Source organism: Chlorocebus sabaeus, chromosome 8 (genome assembly GCF_047675955.1).
Source record: "Chlorocebus sabaeus isolate Y175 chromosome 8, mChlSab1.0.hap1, whole genome shotgun sequence".
Classification (NCBI taxonomy): domain Eukaryota; kingdom Metazoa; phylum Chordata; class Mammalia; order Primates; family Cercopithecidae; genus Chlorocebus; species Chlorocebus sabaeus.
This window is the reverse complement of record NC_132911.1, coordinates 66,428,125-66,443,518: the sequence shown is the minus strand read 5'-3', so window position 1 is coordinate 66,443,518 and position 15,394 is coordinate 66,428,125. Positions and strand designations below refer to the sequence as shown.

Here is a 15,394-nt window from a genome sequence, read left to right as displayed (position 1 = left end):
TTAAACATGTTAAAATATGTTTAAATGATATTATCTTTTTAGCCTCGATGTGGTCCTCTAAATGTGAAAACAATATTATTTCCTAAATATAGTGGGACAAAAATCAAGCATTTGGAATTAGAATTCATGCAGAGTTTTGCAAATGACAAACTAGTTTTTCATCAATAAGAAAAATTAATATGTTTTACTTTGTGTTGTGTTAAAAGAAAAACTGAGCTAAAAAATCATATTACTTATATCTTTAATCAAAACCTCTGCCCTACAATAAATGTATCATTAGTAGGGAAGGAGTTAAAAAGTGTGTAAAAAGACCCTTTTGGTTGGGCCAAACAAACATATTAATAATAGATGACCAATGTGCCTGTGTATGATGTAGGGTCTGTGAAATATTACAAAACGTTGTCTTCTACTTGCAAAATGCTTCAACAGAACCACATGCGTGAAGAGCACATCCCTAAGGACAACTCCATCTGTGTATTTCCAACCACAGCTCTCTTGTAGATGAAAAGAGTGTTAGGGGATCTTTGCAAGCCTCCTAATGGTTCAGTGGCTTCATCTAGTGCTTGCCTCTAATTGGCCCTGCATTCAAGACGCTCTGTCAGTGGTCTGGTTGCCACATTCAAATCTTTGGCAATCACAATACTACAAGGAAAAGGAAGAGTTTCCCAACAGACATCAACAAGAATTAGTGGCTTAAACTTTTATGGAGGAAGAGGATACTTGTGAGTGTAGATCCCAGGGGTATTAGCAGATTATATCCGGACAGTGAGAAAGCTGTGTCAGAAGTGGTTCATCAGCTGAAGAAAATAGAGCATGCCAAAATTGCAAAATACTTGGTCTGCAGAAAGCTTGCATTTCATTCTTTTGTTTCAGCATAAGTTGGGATTCCTCCTGAGGGATTCCAAAAACAGATGTCAATAATGAGGGAAAGCTACCCTCTACCAACAGAAATGCCAAAACAAAACAAAACAAAAGAAAAAGCTGTGTCCCAGGGTTATTGTCTCTTCTTACTACTCAAGTCATCTGGATTACATTGTAAAACTCACATTTCATGTACAGAAATTGCTTGCTTAAATAATTACTCTTCACAACAGATTTGACCTAAGTCCAGAAGAGTGACTCTTTTTTAATGCAGTCACAATACTACAATCGAAGATCTAATCTAAGATCACACACACACAGTTTTGTTATCTGCATTTCTACATTTCTCATGCTTTAAGCAATAGCATAACATATAATTTCAACATACTCCTTAATTTTCCCACATTTCAGTTTTCTCATCTGTAAATGAGAATATATTAATATCTGCCTCATGAAAATAAGAATGGTACAATGGAATTTGAGGTACAAGAGGATTTTGTTTCACATTGTAACAATGATTGCTTTTTAAAATTTAGAAGAAATATTTTACGAGCTAAATAAGTTTTGGTGTGCTACCACATAAATCACCTTCTTGAAGCCTTCTTCAAGATAGAATATTTAGTATTTCAATGTGGGGACAATGGAAAATGCAGATTATCCCAGTCTGGAAGAACCAGATGTGGGTGTCAAAAGGTATTTCAATCATTTCACCGTTGATTATTTGACATCCTTATGGAAGAAGCTAATTAGGACCAATAATGCCAACAGGTGGAAGAACTGGGTATTGGAGTAAGTCCACCTTTACCTCATGGGAACTAATCAGCACTCATTAAGCAAAAATAACTTTCCCTCATAGTGAGAGATTCTAGATTCTAGTCACTCACCTAGAAGTACAACCTATAACCCATTATCAGTTCTGAATCATTTAGTCACAAATCAGTTACCAACAAATCAGTTACCATGCAAAGTGTATGAACCCTTTAGGGAGATCCAAAAGCTATTATTAAGGCCAAAGGATTTAATATTGTAATTTTTTGAAAACAAAAACTTCTATTTTATGTTTAAACAATTTTACAAGTGTATTCAAAGCAATAAATAAAACACTTAGGTTATAAAATATACTTTCTATACATGCATTAATTAGTTACACTAAAAGCTTATGAATCAGTTCCAATTTGGTACAGGGAAAAAAACTGGCCTGATGAAGAAAGCCCCTACCTGGTGATATGCTAGTAAATAATTTAACAACTGGCTTTGGGAGCTTAAGGAGGATATTTCTATGCTATAAACACTTCATAAAAAATTTTTAGCTACCAATATGATGTCACTGGATGTACAATTGGGAAGAGATACTCAATAGATAGTCCTCTGTTATACAGAATTTCCGCCATACAAACTGTATGTAAAATTCGTACCATGTAGATGTAAAATAAGCCCCAGAGCAGAGATAACAGTATACTGCAATAAAATCATTAGAAAGTGTCAACTTTTAAATATATATACTTTTGTTTTTAATATAATTTAATTATAAGTTTATATAGTTAATTTTTAATAAAGCTGTATTTAACAACTGGCTCACATGATTCCTGGAAACCTATCAGGAAGCTGTCCCCAGTTGTTACGAGTCAGCTCCGGCCCATGACTGTCTCCATCTACTGTTCACCATCCAGATATAAAGCAAATCAATAGAAGACAATAGAAATCAAAGCAAGTTTATATTCTCAGAGACATTTAAGATTCAACAGGAGAGACTTTAGTATTGAAGCATCACACACATAACTGCTTTGGAGCTAACAATGGCTCTAGATGATTTCTTGAGGACCTCTTAAAGTTAAGAAATGTTACTTTTCATAAAGTATAATTTGAAAGAACTTCATCAGGAATTTATATTTTAAATACAAATTTGATCAATAATTATCATTAACAACCATTTATAGCTCCCATTGTCTTAATTATGATCATTTACAGCTAGCTACCAGCACAGGAAACATAACTTCAGTGTAGAGCATTCCTGTTTGTACCTTAATTAACCAATTTAACCAATCAACATCTGTAGCCTATGGCTTCCCACATGCAAACTCTTATTATACTAGATATTAATCAATATCAAAGTATTACTGTGCCTCTCATTACTGGAATAGAAACTTTCAGAAATATATTTATGACTTATCGTCACCCCTGTTGAGCTCATATCTCTTACGAGAAACTGATTACTAAAATCCTGTTTCAATACTTCTTGTTAATAAAGGAACAAAGCATTCTAAAGAATGCTACTCTATGCAAAAAATGAAAGAAAAAGATCTAAAAAATGAATAATATCATTAACACTGCCAAGATCTTCCCCTTGCTTCCTTTAAAAATAAGCTATCTAATTCTTGCAATTAGAGCCCTTGTCAGTACTCCAACTCCTGCCGCCCACCCACCTTCACCTTCATTTCCCTTTACCAATGGATAAAAGTTTCTCCTCCAATTCAATGAACTGCAGATGCTCTTACCAGTGTCAAACAGAACAGCAACCTACTAGTTCAAGTGTTTCACATTCTCCAACTTAAGTCAATGCCTTCACCTGATGTTTTTTGTTTGTTTGTTTATTATTATGCTTATCTTACAATATCTATTCTCTTATACTCTATCAAGACCTAAGGTAAGAATGTTCCATTACAGGGCATTCATAGCCTACCTTCCATTTTATTTCAATATCTTTGCAAAACATATCAAATTAAAAATGTAAATGAGATAGTTTGTGCTATACGTCATTTGCATGTACTACCATTTAATTGGCATTTTGAATACTAATCACTGATGAAATATTTTAGTCTAGTGTTATATTCTGCTGTAGATGCATGTTCACACACATTAATACCAATTAGTGTTAATGGGGATTAAAAGCATGAATTTTTGATGCACCTAGGAAAGAAGCTATACTAAATATAAGCTTATCAAGTATTTGCCAAATAGTCTTCCTAAAATTGACCTCAAAGCATCGACTAATTGTTTGGAAAATCTCTCCTCTTTTTCAGAATTAATGTTAAAGTGTAACATAGAAAGTATTATAAGAAAATCAAAATAAGCAATAAAGAATAATTTGTGATTTTCTTTTTAACTTCTCATTGTTGTCCAAAATCCTATAAATCTTAACTTTCACATTCATCAGCTTTATTTTTAAAATAAGTAACATATTTATTCTCTCATTCCATATAATCTGCACAATGTTATCCATCATCCAACTCTCAACATATTGTGAAGCCAAAAGGCAGCAATACTCCAGCACTATGCCCACTATACCCTTCGTGCAAGTGGAGCAAGTGACGAATTTCTGTGTAACACAGGAACATCTTCGCGTAGTGTACACAGTGCACAAACTAATATTAAGGCCTTGGGCCAAATACACTCTACTTGTCTCCTGAATTCTTCAATGTTGCCGATCTGCTGTTTGCTCCAGTTTTCTTCCTCACACTATTTTGGTTTCATTCAGACACTGGGACCTTGGGAAAAAGGGAAGGTCTATGTCTCTCTAGCCCAATAACATCCTGTCTGTCATCTTTTTCCCAAAGCATCCCAATTTTGTGTTTTCCATTCTGATTTTTATTTTTATTTTTAATGAGTTATTTGTATTAAGTGCTTGTAAACCTTATTTATGTATTTATTTATTTATTTGAAACAGTGTCTCACCCTGTCCCCAAGGCTAGAGTGCAGTGGCACCATTTAAGGCTCACTGCAGCCTCGAACTCCTGGGCTCAACTGATTCTCCTCCCACCTCAGCCTCCAAGTAGCTGGGACTACAGGCACAGACAGCCACAACCATCTATGTTTTATTTTTGTTTTCATTTTGGAGAGGTGGGGTCTCCCTGTCCTTCCAGAGCTGGTCTGGAACTCCTGGGTTCAAGGGATCCTCCCACCTCAGCCTCTCAAAATTTGGGGATTACAGGTATGAGACACCATGCCCAGTCAATCTGATCAAAAGATCGAAAACATACATTGCTACATCACAGGCACAATTTGTGAGAGAGAGGCAAAAAAATAAAATAAAATTAGTAGTTTATGTTTTAAAAGCAAAGACTATTGATGTTCTGGGGATAGAAAATGATTTATTTCCCAGAATCTTTTGATAAAGATTATCCTCCTAAGGGGAAAAAAAAAAGACTACGCAAAACAAAAATCTACATGTAAGTAACCAGAATGAAAATGATTTGATTAAAATGGAGAATATAATTTGACAAAAACAAAAGCAATTCATTATTTTATAAAGAATAAAAACTACATTATAAATAAATACTTCTTTCTATTTCAGTGAATTTTGTTCATCTCCATTTTCTTAGTTTTACAACCTTGAAATTTGCTTCACGAAGCCTGAACCCCGTATGTTCAAGAGTATGAATATGTGTTGTTCATGAAATAGAAATTTGTCCCTATGGAACTGAGGATGCAGACCTGGAGAAGTAGGAAATAATTCTATATTGGTAAGGTATTAAATGGCAGCTTACAGAGACATGATTTTTTTTGAAGAGGAGTGACAGATTGAAGTTTCCACTTAAGGAAGATTAATCAGGCATTGTAGAGAGTGAATTCATTACATCTCTTGGCAGGGCAAGCAAGCTGAAGGGAGAATCTGGGAAAGGAGGTTCCAACCTAAAGAATTAAAAACAAATTAGGTTTCAACCTAAAGAATATGAAGTATTAGTTAATAAAAATAAAAGGTGAAATAAGTAACTGAAGCTTAAGAGAGAAAAGGTCTGATGGATGTTATAAATTTCATAGTTATATGTCAGGGAGGCTGAAGTCATGAGAATTGCAGAACTTTCTTATGAATACTTATTAGAAGGACATATTCAAACCAATGCTGATCAGGGTTACAAACATAAGGACTCTAGTTTGAAATCTATTACACAGCATGGTGACTATAGTTAATAATACTGTATTGTATATTTCAAAATTGCCAAGGGAGTAAATTTCAAATGTCTTGCCACAAAGAAAATGATATGTGAGGTGATTAATGTGTTAATTAGCTTGTTTTAATTATTCCACAATTTATGCATATATCAAAACATCAAATTACCTCATAAGTATATACTATTATTATTTGCCAATTAAAAATAAAAATAAGAAATTTGGTTTGCAAAGCAGAAACAGGAACATTCCTCAGTCTCACAAATATGGTCTACAACCATTTTTAGTGTGTCCTCTAGAAGAAATGTTGAAACCATTTACTTCAAGTAAACCTTGAAACCATGCAGTATGAGCCCTGAGGCACTTTTATCAAAGCAAAGTGATATTTCCTGTATAGGCTAAAGAAATAGATGCAGTGTCAAAAGGGGCTGCGAGGAGGCACCTCGCCCACTTCCTCCTGGGGCTTTTATCTGGGCTCCCTCTCCAGACCAGGCTGTGAACCCGACCCAGCCTACGACCTAAAAGAGCAGAGAGCCTACTGCAGATACATCAGATGCTACATGTGCAGAGGACAGGCAGTCTCAGTGACTGACCTATTCAGGATGGGAAACACGACACTCCCTCTGATACAGACCACAGACCTCGAAGAGTCTGTTAGGATGATTCCCTGCTATCATAGACATTAAGCTTCCATAAGAGAAGCAACTCTTCTAAAATTCTGGTTTATTTATTTACTTATTTGTTTGTTTGTTTATTTATTTGGAGACAGAGTCTTTTTCTGTCACCCCGGCTGGAATGCAGTGGCACGATCATAGCTCACTGCAACCTTGACCTCCTGAGCTCAAGCAATCCTCCCACCTCAGTCTCCAAGGAGGCAGGGCTACAGGTATTCGTCTTACTGTTTAGTTTTTTGTTTTTTTTTTTAATTTTTTTTTGTAGAGACAGGTCTCACTTTGTTGCCCAGGCAGGTCCCAAACTCCTGGCCTCAAGTGATCCTCCCAACTCAGCCTCCCACAGTGCTGGATTATAGGCATGAGGCACCATACCCAGTATCCATCCTAAAATCTTAAAAAGCTAAGGACATTCAGAGTGGCAGCTCAGCTAACTCTGCTCTCAACTGACCTTCAGAAATTGGGTTTGTCCCTAATAGCCTTAAGAAGTATCCAGTTTTTCTCTTCAAGTTCTTCTGACCCAGGGAACTCTTCATTTGAGTAAACATTCCCAAACCTTGATCTACCTCAGAATCATGCAAGGAGCTTTCAATAATTTGAGACTCTCGAGCCCTTCTCCAAAATATTTCCATCCAGTAGATCCTGGTGAGCTTGAGCCACTGCTGTTGAGAAGCTCTCCCAGATGATTCTGATACTGCTGATCCAAAGACGCCCACGAGGGCAGCACTGTCCAGGGGTCCTCAGGCCCGGCCTGTTGCCTCTGCTGGCCTAAGAACTTAACCCTTTGACTCTGATTATTCCTGCCATGACATCGTCTCAACTTTCTGCCACCCATAAGCCCAAATCCATATGCACATTGAATATAAGCATTTCTTTCACCATTTAAGTGGTTTTAATTAAACCTGGGTTTGTTCTGCCTTAAGACATACTCCAGATTAGCTCTTTCTCTGTATTAAGTTCCTAGGGTTTCCTTGTATCACAGCCAAGTGGCTTAAAACAAGAGGAGCAACTTATCTCACAGTTCTCGAGGCTAGAAATCCAAAATCCAGGTGCCAGCAGGGCCCACTCCCTCTGAAGCCTGTAAGGGACTCCCTCCTTGCCTCTCCCTGGCTTCCATGGGTTTGCCCACAATCCCTGGCTCACTCCAATCCTTAGTCTTCACGTGGCACCTTGGAAGAAAGGGAAGGTCTACTGTCTCTCTAGCTCAGTAACATCTTGTCTGTCATCTTTTCCCCAAAGCATCCCAATTGCGTGTTTTCCCTTCTGATTTTTATTTTTATGTTTAATGAGTGATTTTTATCTCTCTATGTCATCCCAGTGTCTTTCCTCTGTGCTTTTCTGTCTTTGCGTCAAATTTCCTGGTTTTAATGCCATCAGTCATAAGGAATTAATGACTTCATTTTAGCTTAATAACCTCTATAAAAACCACATTTCGAAATAAAATCACATTCTGAGGTATGGGGAATTAGGACTTCAGTGTATCTTTTTAGAGGACAAAATTCTTCCCATAACACTCTTCTCAGCCCTTTACTGTCAGCGTATTCTCTTATTTACTCAATTATTCATAAAAACAAAATGCTCTGCTAACTGAAAGGTCTATGTCATTCATTACAACTAATCTATGTTAACTGTATTCATGTTAACGCTAATTTAAATGACTGCTTAGTACTTACTAAACATTGAATAAAATTATTTGTTAATTAATTCTCATTAAATAAAATGACTCTCTTGCTATAGCATGATTTACATGCCATGGAAATCACTTCTTATGTTGACTTTGCTTCTACAGACCTGACTTCCTAGGACAGAATACAAAAGTATGACAATTCATGTATTTTTATTAAAATGATAGTTTTGCTCTTAACCTCTCAGAAAAAAAATCAAAAGATACAATTTGATAATAATCATTTATTGGTGTATGTCCTTTTTATTACCGATGATTGCAGCTCTATGCTTTTTGTGTTTTGTTTTACTTTTCTCTTGAAATGTCAGCCCTATTTTTAAAGTAAGTTGATTCTTTCCAACCTCTTCTTCTGTATCTTTTGCTGGCTCCTTGTTCTCTACTCACCTTGTATTAAGTCCCATTTTTGGTTCTAGTCTCAACTATCTACTCTCTCTCCCAAGGTGATCTCATCCAAGGCTTTTTAAATATCAATATTGTTCATGATTCTTAATTCTAAATATGCAGTCCAGGCTTGCCCTCCGGGTTCCACACTCGTGTACCTGACAGCTTTGGCCTCAAGTCTCAAAATCTTAAAGTATCTAAAACAGAACCCTTATGTATCCAAACACATCTGCTGCACTTACACACACACACACACACACACACACACACACAATACCCAAGCACCACAGTTCATTGTGTTACTCATGATGTAACCCTTCAGTATTGGCTAATGCAGAATGGTTTCAATACCAGTCACAGTATAACTCAAGTCTCATTAGTAGACAAAATTTGAATTTCACTAACCTTTATCTTTTCTAAGTTTCATAACATGAACCATAGTGTTGAAATAAAGAAAGAGAATGGAAACAAAATGATTAAGAATTATATTACAGAGGAGAAGAAAAGAACTATTAAAATTAAAACCATGTCAAAGCCAAAGTATCAGTATAAATACATAGTACAAGAAATATATTTCGGTATTCGCTGTCCAATATCTATGACAGGTGAGCTGCATCTTTCCTAGCACTTAGTTAAAAACATGTTACCCCAGCTACACCAACCCCCTACAGACCCCTCTTAACACATTTATTTCGGCACTCTAGTGTCATAGGTGCTTTACTAACAGGTGGTTTGAATGTGGTATGGAAAGAAACTTAATTAAACTTCGTTTCCACTGTGAGAAAAAAATGCTGGTTTTCTTTAAGAGAATGTTTTTATTTATTTATTTATTTATTTATTTATTTTTATAGAGTGTCACTCTGTCTCCCACGTTGGAGTGCAATGGTGGCATCATAGTTCACCACAGTCTTGATCTCCTGAGCTCAAGCGATCCTCCTACCTCAGCTTCCCAAGTAGCTGGGACTAGAGGCACAAGCCACCACGTCTGGCTAAAATTTTTTAAAATTTTTTGTAGAGATAGGGTTTCGCTACATTGCCCCGACTGATCTGGAACTCCTGGACTCAAGCAATCCTCCAACCTTGGCTTCCCAAAGTGCTAGGATTATAGGCATAAGCCACTGTACCCAGTCAGATGTTCTCTACAATAAAAAATATTCATCTATGAGTTAAAAGCTGCCTATTTTCCCTAAATTTTGTAGGGTTTTCTGGTACCACAGATATGTCTAGTGAAAGTTTTGAGTTCTATTTCCCTGATTCATAGGTCTAATAGTAAGACTTTCACCTTGAAGTGACAAAAGGTGCAATGAATGTCCATGGGTAATAATAACATCCTGAGACAAAGTTGCGCTGAACATGCCAAAGTTGCATTGAACATGCCAGTCTGACCTCTGTGAGGTCAGAAAGATGTCTAAAGCTCTGTGAGAACAATGCCTGCCAAAATTAGTTCAGTGCTTCACTGAGGCTACTCTCAGAAAATGACTCTGAAAGGAGATGTGGCATGTCAGACTTTGAAATCATGCAATTAAGGTTTATTTAAAAGTGGTACCTGAAAAGAATGTGCGAAAAGCATATGATCAAGTATTTCTTTTTATGCATAGATTACACCTATCTAATAAGTATATACAGTATTATAAAACAAGCAAAACTGAAAATATCCTTCCAAAAAAAATGTACTTAAAGGCTCTTGGATGACTAGATGAATTAGTGACACAGTAACAAATCACTTCTTTAAAAAAAAATTATTTCACATAGTTTTTGATGGGCCTGTATTTATACTTTTCACTCTCTCTTTAATTTCATCTAGGAAAATCAGGAAGATCACAAACATAAAACCATGGAGCAAACACTTTGAGGGCAGAAGCCTGGAGAAAAACTAATGATGAAAGACAGCCAGAGTAGTGGAGTGAGGAAAGTAGACAATGACTGAGATTTTGCAAACCAAAGCTCATCCACAGATACTAGCTTGAAAAGGATATGTTTGCTCCAAGTAAATTTCCCAATTTGAGTTTTTATTTTCCCACTCCGGACAGTAGTTCAGAGGAAATGGGAATAAGATAATGAAAAGCTTTTTATATGTTTCTTTAACTTTTAGGAGGAGCTAATGTATCATCTATTTGATGACCTCCCAGTCAAGCCTTAGTCATGAGCATGTAGATTGTCTTCAGCAGATGTGTTCTCCCAATGCCATCCTCTTTCAACACCCTCATTAGTTCACTGCCTCATAACCTCCATTGTCTGATAGCTGGTGGAAGCAGAAAAAAACATAAAAGGGCAATAAAAGACAATTGGTTTCAGTAGAAAGTGCACCAGATCTGGGAAACAGGGATCTCTACCCTATGATATGCTGAAGCAGGCTTATATGGACTCGGAGTTAGAATTGGTTTTGTTAGATTTTTAGGAATTTTGTGAGCTAGTTGTTAAATACAGCCATTATTAAAAAATAAATTATGCAAACTTAAATGTAAAGAAATCCTACTAAAAGCCAAGATACTGAATAGTTAACAGTTATTCCTGCCAAATTATTTTGCTGTGTTTTACTTTGCCAATGCTTTTGAGGTTATGGCTATCTTATGTATATAATGGAAATGCTATATAAAGGTAAACTTGAAATTGGTCAAGATGGAAGTATCTACACCAAAGAATTTGGCAAACCCCACAAATCAGTGGTTGCTTACTGTTTTGTTGATTGTCTAGGCTTTTTAAATAATGGAGAAATATTTTAAGTAATGCATATTAAACCTAAAAGCGTGTCATGTCTATAGACATTACATTGTCAATAGCATGAAAGAAACTGAGGAAATAATTTTTAAGTATTTAAAAACTATTATCCAGTTCAGCCAAGAATCTGTTCACGTAATTGATGAAGTAAAGTTCTAATATTTTCTTCCAATTTTCACTTTCCTCTTCTTAAAGCAAATAAAAATATTCACCAGCATTCATGTCAGATCTATAAAACCAAGAGTTTATCAAACTCAGCAAAAAAGATTCTGCCAAAATTAAATGGCTGTATGGAATTCACACTAAAGACTATTACATATTTTACTACTGCTAATCATTTGTCAGCTGAGAGTTACACATCTTTTACATAAAGAAGATTATCTTGTATGATATTACAATGTAATATATACATATGTTTTGTTTTGGTTACAATTCAGTTGTTAAATGCTTACCATCACCCCAATATTTCTACCATCCAAAAACTACTGATTATGGATAAATTGTTTAACTCTGTGAATATCAACTTCCTCACCTGCAAACAAATGAAATGAGTATCTACCTCACAGGATAGTTTTAAAAGTCAAAAGAAATGTTTATGTCAAAACCCTGTATGGATTGCAAATGTTATGTATTATCAGAAATTCAGCAAATATGTTTCAGCTCCTAATATGAGCTCTAACAACTTGCAGAGTTTGCAAAGGTCACTAATACTATGGTCCCTACCCTCAAGTTGCTTACAATCTAGTGGTGATAAATATGTGTTAATAACCTAAAATTATTTAAGAGTGTATCAAATGTTTTATAACAGAGGAAAAAGTGAAGTGCTATGAGATTATAGGAATATAAGGGATTTTACCTGGAGCACCAAGGAAGACTTCGTTAAAAAATGGAATTTTAAGATAAGCTTTGACAAATAAGTTGCATTTGTATCAACTGAGAAAGTGGAAAGTGGGGCATGCTTGGCTGATGGATGAAATCTCAAAAACATTATCATCACAATGCCTGTTAAGAAAATCATAATTGCATTGATAAATCTGCTACATAAAAACCTTACTTGTTATTTCCATGTAAAATAGAAATTATGCATTATAGATTATGCAATCCAGCGTGCCTATCCATAATCTTACTTTGAATCAAGAGTTGACTCAATGTTTAGTCAGTTTTTCCAACTTACAAACCATGTCCCTTTCTAAAAACCAAAGTACAAATCAAGCTCTTGCCTTCTTAGTGAAAGAAAACATTCATATTGTAAATTTTTAAAATTATTTTTCAAGAAAACTATAAAATATATTTCATTCAAGTATTTCACACGACAGAAGGCACTATCCATTAGACTTAAAAAGTGGTCACTGATTTCAAACCTGTGAATACATACATTACGCATGCACTATGTGAACAATGAAGGGCACATCCAAAGTGAGGTTTTCATGGGAGACTGGAACACTGAGGCAAGAGAAAAGTGAAAACTTTCTAAAACCTTCATGTAAACAAGGACTAACTACTAAAAAGCGCGATTTTATCTCTCAGTTAATAAGTCTTGCAAGGGATGACATTACTAAGTAAAGTTCATTGCAAGCTTTTTCCTCTCACTTGTCAAAATATGCTAGGTTTATATTTGTGACTCGAAAAAAACATACAATGCTTCGAAGAAAGCTTGACAGAGCACTCAGAATCTGTCTCAAGTATAACGCAAGGGGGATGTCTATTAATCTCTCACACACACAAGTTTGACTCAAAAGGTCTGCGGCCTTGACCTCAAGTGACCATGGAATAGACCACAGGGCCAGTCCAGGATCCAAAGGGATTAAGAGGAGCATTTGCTCTGCTCTGAAAGGCCCTTTTTTCTCCACTCTAGTTTCTAACTTCCCATTACACACACTCCCTCTGCAAGGCACCACGCCAGTGGAGCCGGTTCACTCTGTTCTCTCCTTGATGACAGCTGTCAGTCTGTCGCCGCCTGAACATGCAACATTTCAACAAAATCCAAAGAGGAATCGGAAGGGCAGGGGCTGAAGCACACAGCCTGATCTCCTTTCTGGAGGTCCCAGACTCCTTAACCATCACCTTTCAACCTGCCAAAGGTAAGAACCACCTCACTCTTCACTAACAGAGTTGAGGAAGCTTCTGTCTCCTCAGAACCTGGGCATTCACACACATTGTGTAATTAAGCAACATTCCTGGATATCATCCTAAGAAGAAAAAGCCCGCAAGTCCCCGTGTAACTTCATCACGAACTCGGAGGGTGCTAAAGCCAGGTGTCGGATCAAGAGGCAGGGAAATCGCTCACTACCGCGGCGCCTGGACAGCAACCCCTGGACCGCGTGGCGACGCCCGGCGGGAGCGCGGCGAACCCCAGCGCGCGGGACCGGGGGTGAGACCGCGCCCTCCCGCAGGGCAGGGGCGACCCGGCGAGTGCCTGCGGCTGGAGAGCAGTGCGAGCCCAGCCGGGCAGCGAGGTGGCTGGGAGCCGGGCGGAGCGCCCTGCTCACCCTTTCGCTCCTTGCCTGGAGCTGCGGAACCGCAGAGGGAGCCGGAGAGGCCGGTCCCAGAGCAGGGACCTGTCCTGGGGCAGGGGCGCGCGGGGCACTCACCAACTGCAGCGCGCAGAGGCAGATGAGGGAGCAGCGTCCGGTGCAGCAGCCCATGGTGCCGGCAGCGTCCGAGCGGCGCTGACTGCCAGAGATCCGCGTCCTCCGCAGCTGCTGCCTCCTGACTCCGGAGTAGTCCCCGCCCGGCCCGGCCCAGGCTCCCTGGCCCCGCGGCCGCCGCTCGCGGCTCCTGGGCTCCGGGCTCGCGCCTGCCTTTGTTAGTTTCCCGGCGGGGCGGGCCGAGGTCAGTGCGGCGTGCACGACCCGAGCGTCTGGCGGGGGTCCCTGCGTCCCACTGTGCAGGTCTGCTTCTTGGGGAGGGGGAGCCAGGCAGGCGGGGCGGGGGGCGGAAGGAGGCTACAGATGGCGAGTGGGTGAATGTCTGTTTAGGGGAGGGGAGTATGTAGGAGGTGGGCGTCTGGAAAGTGGAGTGGGCTGTCTGGGTCCGGGTGTGTGTGTGTGAGTGTGTGTGTGTGTGTGTGTGGTGGGAGGGGAAGAATGAAAGGGAGTGCCGCTGGGGAGGATCGGCCTGTCTAGTTAGGAGTCTTTGGGGAGAAAGGAAGAGGGACAGAGAGAAAAGAGAATGAATATGAATGAGCGTGAATTAGAGCGGCCGGCGGCGATGGAGACCCTCGTTGACCGGTGTAACTGGGTAGACCCAGCTGGGCTTTCTCGCTGAGGGTTATGCTGGGGATTGGGAGGGTGGTCGGACACGTTTGCAACGGAAGGGACACGGCTTAGTTGAGCTGCCCCAGAGGTGGCGAGGATGGGAGTTGGGATGGCTTGGGGTCAGGGGGGGAAGGGTCGGGGCGCGAGACACCCAGGATGGGCGAGCGCGGAGGAGCTCAAGGCCGAGCTCCGGAACCTGCCCGTCTGCGAGGGGGCCGGCGGGCGCTGCGCAGGTGAGTCTGTTCAGCCGGCGTTGAGCTCTCAGCTCGGGGGTCTCCGAGCCGAGGTCGCTTCTGCCTGCCGCAGCCGGTTGCCTGGAGGACGCCCCTGCTGGAGTCTGAAAGGGAAAGTTGGACAGAGTTTGGTTGGCAAGGGGCGCTGCGGCTGAGAGGTGCTCTGGCCCAGGGCGCCGGGACTAGCCAGGACGCCGCGGGGAGACCTGGCTTAGGGTTCTCAACTCACAGACCCTTCGAAATCCTCACCGGGAGGCAGACAAGAGAAGTCGAGAAAGAAGAAGATGCGTAGCTTTTTCTAGAAATGGGGAAGGTTTCCGGAATGGGCATAAATATGTCTTCATAGAAATAAATTGTTTGAGAAGGATTTGGAAATCAGATCTCGGATAATTAAGATACAGACAAACTCTGTGAATCCTGTGGAAACTCTCCTGCTCTCTCCCACGTAATAAAACAGAGAGGAGACGTTCTGCAGAGGATTAAATTTCATCAGGGTTCAAAGTCAGATTTTATGGGCGCATTTGTTGTACCTGGTGGAACTGCGCAAGGAGCTCAAAAGCACACCAGAACAGGGAACAGGCCTGCAGGCCAATTATCTCGGAAAAGGCTGTCTTCAGAATTTGGCACAGAAACCCTGTTTCTAGCCCACTGCTGCCCTCCTGGGTTCTTGGCGGTAGGTTGGTAAGAAAAGGCAAGACATCT

General features: G+C 39.5%; 1 protein-coding gene and 1 long non-coding RNA gene across 5 annotated transcripts in view; one reads left to right on the top strand and one right to left on the bottom strand.

Moving 5' to 3' along the window:
- The window catches only part of NKAIN3 (sodium/potassium transporting ATPase interacting 3), a 764,304-nt gene extending 749,723 nt beyond the window's left edge, over positions 1 to 14,581 (bottom strand). For 2 of the 4 annotated variants that reach the window (XM_073018120.1, XM_073018122.1), the window contains exon 1: positions 13,794 to 14,578. In XM_073018120.1, the coding sequence (XP_072874221.1) occupies positions 13,794 to 13,847 (54 nt within the window). In that variant the 5' untranslated portion in view covers positions 13,848 to 14,578. Of the gene's footprint in view, positions 1 to 13,793 lie in introns of all 4 variants that reach the window. The other 2 variants (XR_012093693.1, XM_073018121.1) reach the window with 2 other exon arrangements.
- LOC119624924 (uncharacterized) overlaps positions 5,195 to 15,394 on the top strand; it is a 45,520-nt gene continuing 35,320 nt past the window's right edge. The window contains exon 1 of the long non-coding RNA XR_005241075.2: positions 5,195 to 13,283. This is a non-coding gene — a long non-coding RNA (uncharacterized lncRNA). The remainder of the gene's footprint in view (positions 13,284 to 15,394) is intronic.